Raw genomic sequence first — 9,421 nt, 5'->3', positions numbered from 1 at the left:
ACCACTTATTTAACTTCTACTTTCTACTTGCTTTGATAGATGTAAACAATAATTTGCCACTAATTATAGTTACCGATCAGTGCCCTCTCAGAAATAATAAATTCAGATTTTCAGCTATTAATCACACTCATTTCTTCACGACAGGGCCAGATCTATTCCCTTTTTCACTCGGTTTTTCTTTTTCTTATGTACATTAACTTTGTGACATCAATAATCACTGTGCTGCCAACACTCAGTGTTTATACTTGTTTAAATGTGTGGGCTGCTCCAAAAAAAAAAGAAGACATATCTACTGTCTGTTTAGTTGTGTTAGGAGTCCAATCCTCCCCACCCCTCTTACCCCTCCTTTTTCTTTATTTACTTTTAAGGATCTTAAAAGAGGAGTGCCTTATGTATGTAACTTACTTCACCATCCAATTTTATTATCCTAGTTTTTGATAGCAGGTCCTCATAACTATGAATTTCTTGATAGACAGAGCTGCCTATATCCAACATTTGCACCAGAAGAAAAAGCTGAAAATTTCTTATATATCCTGTGTTTGGAATTTCTGTGACATGATTCTCATTTCAGTAAAAAAATGATACCTGACTCATTTAAGCCTTTTCAGACATTGAGCTCACATATAAAAAAGAAATTATATGTACTTGAAAGTATATTTGAGTGAAGATATTCAATTTTCTCAACAGTTGAGAGTTGCGACTCTTATAGTAAAGCTTATATTTTAATTGATATGATTGAATATGTTGTTGATGAAGTATTTAAGAAAAGCTTCTAAGTTACGTTGTATTCTTACTTCTGTATAGGTATTTATTTTATGGTTGCTAATAATGCATACCTATTGGATCCCGGTCCACTTGATCCGTCTGTATTAACTGGACAACTCACTCATAGGTCACGAGATATATGGATAGGGAATTATAATATGATTTTGAACACAAGGAAATGTGATGGGAAGTTTTGGGACCTAGTAAATGAACATCCCATTCATCCACAATTCTTAGATGTGATTAAACTATCTGGATTATATGGTGTTTATAGGTCTCGTAGGCCTGTTATTGATCGTAGCTTAATCAGCGCACTAGTTGAGAGATGGCGGCCTGAGACTCATACATTCCACTTTCGTACGGGTGAGAGTTAGATCACTTTACAGGACGTGGAGATATTGTATGGCTTACCCGTGAAAGGTGATCCGGTAGTTGGGTATGAGCCACAGAGGTCTGTAGTGGATTGGCAAAATATTTGTCAAAGATTATTAGGTTTTAGTCCACAATCTCAAGACTTTAAACATAGTAGTCTCAAGGTCTCTGCGCTTAATGCACACTTGCGACTTCAACCACGATTACCCGACTTGGAAACACAGGATATGGGCAACGAGAAAGCTAGGTGTTATATGTTTTGGATGATTGCTGGTTTACTATTGGCAGACACATTTGGTGGTCTTTTAAAGCTTATGTACTTGCCTATGCTGGAGGATATCACTACAGTAGGGTCTTACAGTTGGGGTAGTGCAACCCTAGCATATTTGTATCGTTTTCTTTGTAAAGCTTCCCAAAGTAGCCAAAATGAGATTGCTGGATTCCTACCACTACTTCAGGTATACTCAATAATTACACTTAGTATTTATTGAAATTTTATCTAATTTATAACTATCTATTATGTTCAGATTTGGGCATGGGAGAGAGTTACCGTCCTTAGGCCTCAGATTGTAGCAAAAATAAATACAAGGAATATTTTCCCTGTTGGTTTACCGAGGGGTCCACATGCTTCTAGATGGTATGCACATTTTAGTTTTGACAGACACTACCAAACATGTGTTAAGAGTTTTTAGGGATGCGCTGGATTCCATGACAGAAGATCAGGTAAGATTTTATACTAATTTTCTCTTAACTTTCATATATATTGTAATTGTGAATACTTTTTTTTTAGTTTATTTGGGAACCATATTCTTCTGACATAATTGAGAGTCTTCTCGAATATTGTCGCGTTGGAAAACACATATGGCGTGCTAGAGTTCCAATTTTTTGTTGGGATGTTGTTGAGGTTCATTTACCCGATCGAGTTATGAAGCAATTCGGATTGGTACAGGCGATACCATCTTCATTTGCATTTGAAGCTACACATTTTAACCATGATCGTCGAGGAAGATCAAACACAAATTGGGAGTTAGAGCATGCACAATGGTTGCATTTTTGGAACCATATTGACCAATATGTATGGAATGCACCAATCCTTCATGGATCACTTCGGTATGATGATCCCTACCTTATTTGGTTTTACATATTACTCGTTTTATCATTGGTAATCCTTTTTTGAGTCCTCAACAACAACAAGGTTACGTGCCTGATGCGACGAAATATGAAACAATGGTAAGTTTGATATTAGCTTATTAATTGTTGGAGAATAAACGATTTCTTCTGAACTATAGCTAGAATCTAGATTGTTGAGTACCGTTTTTCTTGTTCCAATATTTTCCCTTTAGGTGGATGTATTCGTATATGGCTTTTTCAATCTTATTCAAGTCATAATCAAAAACATCTTAGATGTTTGATTCTCTGTCAAATTTTATTCGATGGACTGAATGGGTTAATTTTAAATTTTGAGGCAAGTGTTGTTATTTTGGACAGGTGCGTCATATTCATTTGATGGTAAATAAAGCAATATCGCTCGATGAAAATCCATCAATAGAGGAATTTTACGGGTTTCGTGCAATGGTGAGGGATGAAGGATCTATTTTTTTTGTATATGTGCAACAGGCAGATAGGATTCATGTTCAAGCAAATTATAGAAGAGAGGAGCTAATGGGTGAAGATGATCAAACAACACAACATTCCCAAGCAGTCTCGAATTATGAACCAACAAATATTGAGAATGTGACGTACATGACAGCACAGACTCCAGAAATATCAAGGAACCCAAGTCTTTCATCACTTGAAAATGTATTTAGTAGTAATCAACCTCAACATTTTGACAAAGCCCCAAACTTTGTGGATGGTGATGAGTTGGAGGATGCAAATCAAGGTGCAAGCCAAGGTGGTGAACCATCGGTGAAGAAAAAGCGTACAATCATTCCTAAGCTTTGTGGGACTGGTATGTTAAAATCTTCACATTATTCTTTGAATGAGTGTTCCTTTTTAGTTGAATAACTGAAAAATTGTTCTTACTTTTAGGGAGTCATTATCTTAATCAGCACGACCAAAAAAACAAAACAAAAGTTTCTGTGTTGACAAAGAAAAAAGACAAAGGATCAATCAACATGAAGAAAAAAAGTTTATAATTTTTCGCTTGAGATGCATTACTTTACTTTCAGAATGGTGTTTAGCTTCAATTTTTAATAGTTTGAAATTCATATTGTAGATTGGATATAGGAAGAAAAAGAAGATAACTTGGAGCTAATTTTTCACTCTTCTTGCAGATTGAAAAAGTGTTGCTCATTTTTGTTCTTCTTATGTAAAAATTAAGTCTAGTTTTTTGAAACTCCGGCAAGAAACTCCATTTTAGTGGTTAATATTTTTTCACTTAACTTTGTATGGTGTCAAGTATTTTAGTATGTGTAATTTTATGTATTTTGTACTTCTGACCATGTTTGAGGTTGACATATTAACTAATACCAAGTAGATGCAGTTGACTATTAATCAAGAAATTTGGTTACATGTATATGTTGCATTTGATGGTGTTTGAATATTTCTTTAAATTGATTATTGAAGTTTATGGTTGCAAGTTAGTTAAAAGTTGGATTCAGTTGCAGAAACTTGATTATTATAATTGGGTGCATTTCTAAGGGGAGCTTGAAGAGCAAAATGAATATCATTTGGTGCATTTACATAATGAGCAGTAGAAGGAAGAGAGAGCATGGATAACTAACTTGTATAATTGTTGATATAAGAAGTAGAAGATGCACTTCCATCAGCAATACTACTAGTGTTGTTGATGTACTTAATATCATTCATCCGCTCACCTATATCCCTATTAATATTATCTTCTACACCCAACATAAATTTTACACGTGGGGTTCCCCTATTACTACCAGTACCACTATCTGTTGTCAGCCCTTCCTCATCTGGGGGTTTATTCAGACATGATCTCACCTGCCCAGCCTTTCCTGAGGAACTCGAATCAGCTGCCCCATCTTTTGGTGCGGAAGTTCTGCCACTATCACTCTTGGTAGTTTCGGTGTCTTGTGCTTTAGCCGTCACTTCTCGAATAGAGCGTCTCACGTTGTTCTTAAACAAATTCACTTAACTTTGTATGTTAAATAATTTTTTTTCACTTAACTTTATATCGTGTCAAGTATTTTAGCAATATAACAGGAATATATATATAAAAAATTAATTATTATTTGAATTACATTACAGTAGCTAACTGAAAGAAAAATATCAAAACTAGACATTGACCCACACTTGGAATTAACCCATTTAGACTAATCAATACTTGTCCACTTAATTTTAATTACGATCTGGACATCGACGCCTATCATGTCCGGTTTGTCTACATAATCCACAAGCTCGCTCATATACAGCAGCTCCACGATACATCTAATTGGGTATTCTACTGTTCCTTGACCGATTGAGACGATGATAGAATTCATTACTTTCCATTCTAAAATTAGGAGATGGCCAATACGCCTTATGGACAACCGGTGAGAAAGACCCAGAATATGTTGCAACATAATTCTCTACAGTGAAATGTTCACTAACAAAGTTTCTAGCTAGCTCTCCCATTCTATCAGTAACCTTCATGACATGTGAACATGGGAAATGCAAATTAATCCATTTTCCACAATCACATTTTCTTTCATTCAGTGAAACACAATGAGAATTACCACCAGTACCATCAACTTGTATAGATCTAACCTCATATACCCCTGTGGGTATATTCCAATAAAAAACAAAGTGTCTTTTTGAACTTTCATAGTTCTCTCCCACTTTATTTTGAACCTTTCGGTCCACAATATCTTGTTCTAGGAGTTGTTGCACTTTTTTAGACCTACTAGTATATCGTTCAAAAGTTTGCTCTAATGAAAGTCTCACCATAGAAGTGACCGGCAAGCCACGTGCTTTTTTCAACACTCCATTGAACGACTCTAAAAGATTTGTTGTCAACACTCCCCATCTTTTAATACAAACATGGCTAACTGTCCATTTCTCCAAGGGGATTTCCATGAGATATTCATATGCATCTTCATTTTCTTCTCTAATTTTCCAAATCAAGGACTCAAATTTTCTTACTTGATGGGCTGAAGCAGCCCTTCACATCATCCTACTAAGATCCTTGTTTGGAAATCAAGAATGAAAATTACTCTAAAGATCCCTTATACAATATCGATGGAAGACTCAAGGATCCTGAAATCGCCGCAACTCCTGCAAACTTGTCAATATTCCTTTTGCCCTATCAGATATAACAAAAAGATCTTCTCTATCTTTTATGACATGTGCATTCAAATTCTTTAAAAACCATTTACATGCTTCTTTCGATTATTTGTCTACAATAGCAAACGCTAGAGGAAGAATATTATCATTTTCATCAATTCCAACAACAATCAGTAATTTAATCTCATATTTTCCATACATATGATTTCCATCTACTGAAATAACCGGGCGACATGTTTGAAATCCATCAATGCATGACTTGAAAGCCCAAAATACATATTTAAAATTTTTTACCTCTAATGAACTCATAGACTCTTGGTGTTTCCATTCCACAATTGTTCCATGGTTAAAGTGTTGAGAAGCTGCAAAAAGTTTGGGTAGGTCACTAAATGATTTGTTAAAGTCACCATACACCAATTCAAATGCGCGTTGACGTCCAAGCCACGCTTTTCTGTATGTTATTTGATGACCAAATTTTTCGTGAACCTTGGAAATGACATCTACCACCAAAACCTTAGGATTTTTTTCAATTTGATTAAGAATCAAAGATGCAATTAAATTGGTATTTAGATTGACATGACCTCTAGAAAGCCCCTCACTCTCACATCTATGATTTTCAATATATTTTCCTATTTTTCAAAGGTTATCTCCAACCATTCGTCCTCGGAGAAACCACAAGCAACGCAATGAAGTATGAAACTTGCATCTTGCAACCCATAAACTCTTGTTTGATGTCACCACGTTGAATTCTTTATTTTTTTTCAAACTCCAAATTGTCACAACTCGTTTTAATTTTTCTTTACTATTAAAAAACATACCTTTTTTCAAATCTTTTGTGCCATCTTCAGACCAGACGGAACAATACTCCATCTCAGATTCACATGTAGACATGAAAATGTCTTCCTCGTTATCTAATGTTCTAAAATAGGGTACTTTATTTGCACTTCAGACACGTCCCTTTCAAATTGATTAGGAAGATTTATACCAATGTCATTTTGATAAAAATCTCTAGCATCATTGATATCTTCATCTGATTCACTTTCACCATAATCTTTTGAAGGTTCATCTTTCTCCGAACTTTCTTCACTAATTTCAGCATTTACATCACTATATGTATCAACATTGTTCTCATTTTCTCTGTGGAAAAAAAAATTCAATTAAATTTTAGAAAATTATGAGACATAGAAGCTTGTTTTAAAATTAGTAATTTATACTCCATAAGGTTATTCCTTGAAAAAGTTAAGGTAATTAATCACAAAAATATCACTATCTATCTATATATGTATATTTATAATGAGTAAAATTATGTTATCAACTAATTATATTAAAATTCATTAAAACATAAATTTGTCTTTTCACCTGCCCTCATATTTCCTCGGGCTATTGTCAACATGTCTTTGGCTACTTGAACCGACGCCAAATGATTGTTGGTCACGCATTAACAATTGTTGAAATGGTGGTTGAGCAATCGGCTCTGCATAATGAGGTTGACTAACCGTGGCAAATTCATAATTTTGAGACAATAAATTCATGTGATAACCATGTTGACCACTAATTTGAAATATATCATTTTGATTTGTTTATTTGGTCGTTACATACATTTCAAAACATTTAGGTCAATCTTATCCGCAAAGTTTTGAGGTATAAAAAAAATTGTAGCAAAGATTGATCATCCTCAATTTTAAACTCAATGAACCTTGTATGGTTACATTGAATCGAACAAGGATATTTTCCTGAAATATCCATTTGAATATTTTCACTAGTTGTACCCATTTTCTCATGCAATAATTCAACCAATTCAACATACTTCATTGAAGTATACATGTTAATAATCATTCTAGCACATTCAGTGTACCTGCATTCGTTCATTTCAGTAATTATTTCGCCACCCCAGTACAAAGCAACCATCACATTAAGTTCAAATTTTGCCATTTTTATTCCTACACATAAAAATAAGTCATCTTTCTAAGTAATAAATCAGAAAAATATTTGAAAGCTATGGTAAAAATAATAACACAATATGATATATTGACTTGACTTATTTAATTCATACCTTTGTAAATATTGTTTCAAAATTGGGCTACACAAACAAAATTTTGAATGAATTTTGTTGGAGTGTATAGAACATTTGTTTCAACAAGGTTCATTTTATGTCAATTTGTCGTTAGTAAAAAAAATGAAAAAATTGACTTTAACATAGTGTCGTAATTGATAGTCACGATTTAATGTAGAAATGTGATCAGCGATAACGTTTTATGATCTGTAAGATTTAAATGTAGCAGGATTTTATTTTTAATTCGATGCCCCTTGATTAAATTTACATAAAATGTGATTGACAGTTATGTTTTATATAAGAAACGTGATTATCAGTTACATTTTATAATATGTAAATATAGGATTCGATTATTTAATTGCAGAGACCGTGACTGGATAAAACGTGTCTACAGTACTAAAATGTAAAACCTTACTTTGAGTAACGTTTTAGCTCTAAAATGTGATTCGAGATAACGAAGTATAGAACGTTATTGTCAATAACGTTTTTTTTCTGTTTGCTCCCTGAACTTTTGCTTTTTTCCCATTAAATTTTTTAAAATAAAATAAAACATAAAACGTTACTGTGAACCACGTTTATACTAATTTTGTAAAAAAAATTAAAAACATACTATTTTAGTACATTAATTTATAGAATAGCTTATTTTAGTTAAAAAGTGTGATTAATGGACTTAATTCTCTTGCAAATAAAATGGGCTACTATAATTTTAAAAATGAGTTATTTTAAGTTTTGTCTACCAAAATGTTATTTTAGTTTGAAAGATGTGCATAATCTGTTCTTTAATCTATACTCCCCTGGACAACGTTGGGTATATAGAAATATAAGCTCGCCTTGATTTGTACTTTAGCCTTAGCTTTAGTAATTGTATCTATGTTTACTAGGGGTCTACATTAGTCAGTTTCGTCAGATTTTATGCATATTCTTTGTAGTTTATCAGTTTTTGCTTTTTAAATATACTAAATTAATAAGATCATTTTTTAAATAAATTTTTAGTTTATTGATTTTTGTTCGTAATGGAAATGCTTATAAGATATGACTTCTTCAACAATTTGACGTTACAAGAAAATGGTATAACTTTATTGAACACTCATAAAATACAAACAATAATAAAGAACATGAAAAGAACTATACAGATGCAACAAAGAAATTTAATGGAATAGTATTTTTACTTTAGATTTTGTCGTTTTGAATAATGTGAAGTGATAAACTAAAAGTCACCATCATGTGAATGAAAGACTATAAGGCAAATACAGTACCAGTAAGGTATTGAAATTCATATTTTATATTTATATATGGGTAAAGTAGTAAATTACTATAGTGAATATCAATTTGCCCAATAAATCAATATTAGAAAAACTAAAATCAAATTAATAATTCGATAATTTTTTTAATAAAACTAATTCAAATTGTTTAATTCAATAACCAAATAGCACTAACTAATAACATTTTCGATTCAATTTTTGCACACCCTTAAAGTTTATAATCGTGATGTGCAAAATTATCAACAAATCTTGCCAGTTAATTATAATTACTTAATTTCAAAGCACTAAAATTCGTTTTGAGAGAGTCTCTCATTTTTGTTGTTTAAACAATAAGAGAGTGAGAAAGATAGATCTAGAAATTGACAAACCTTGGATATCTATAACATCAACATTTTTATACTACTTATCAAAACTTCTAAAAAGTTGTAATTGGAAACTTTCATCTTGGTACAATTTTTTTAAAAGTAGGTAAGATATAAGTAGGAGTGGCAAAATGGATAAATAATATGGGTATTCATTCATATCATCCATATTAAATGAATTGGGTACCCAACTCACTTGAAAATGGATAAAAAGGGAGTAATACACATATTATCCATTTAAAAATGGGTAGTTAAATGAATAAAATGGATAAAAACAAGAAAAAATGATAAAGAATTGGATAGTAAGAAAGTTTTTATTAAAAGAAAATCTATAAAAAAAACATGAAATTTTAATTACATTTAGTTTGGGATAGGGG

The 9,421-nt window shown here is 32.4% G+C and overlaps 1 protein-coding gene across 1 annotated transcript; it reads left to right on the top strand.

The window, feature by feature from the left end:
* The first annotated feature begins 2,633 nt into the window (after nt 1-2,633).
* LOC107006357 lies at nt 2,634-3,611 on the top strand. Its single transcript, XM_015204931.2, has 2 exons — nt 2,634-3,088; nt 3,169-3,611. The coding sequence occupies exons 1-2, from the start codon at nt 2,644-2,646 to the stop codon at nt 3,273-3,275; spliced, it is 552 nt and encodes a 183-aa protein (XP_015060417.2). The 5' UTR covers nt 2,634-2,643; the 3' UTR covers nt 3,276-3,611.
* Nucleotides 3,612-9,421: the final 5,810 nt, after the last annotated feature.

This window comes from Solanum pennellii, chromosome 12 (genome assembly GCF_001406875.1).
Source record: "Solanum pennellii chromosome 12, SPENNV200".
NCBI classification, from domain to species: Eukaryota; Viridiplantae; Streptophyta; class Magnoliopsida; order Solanales; family Solanaceae; genus Solanum; species Solanum pennellii.
This window is presented reverse-complemented; position numbering and strand designations above follow the sequence as displayed.

Bases quoted from the DNA above. Each gene is read 5' to 3' on its own strand.
- LOC107006357 (XM_015204931.2), top strand. From the start codon at position 2,644: ATGGTAAATAAAGCAATATCGCTCGATGAAAATCCATCAATAGAGGAA. The intron at 3,089-3,168 runs GTATGTTAAAAT...TCTTACTTTTAG, and splicing joins TCCTAAGCTTTGTGGGACTG to GGAGTCATTATCTTAATCAG.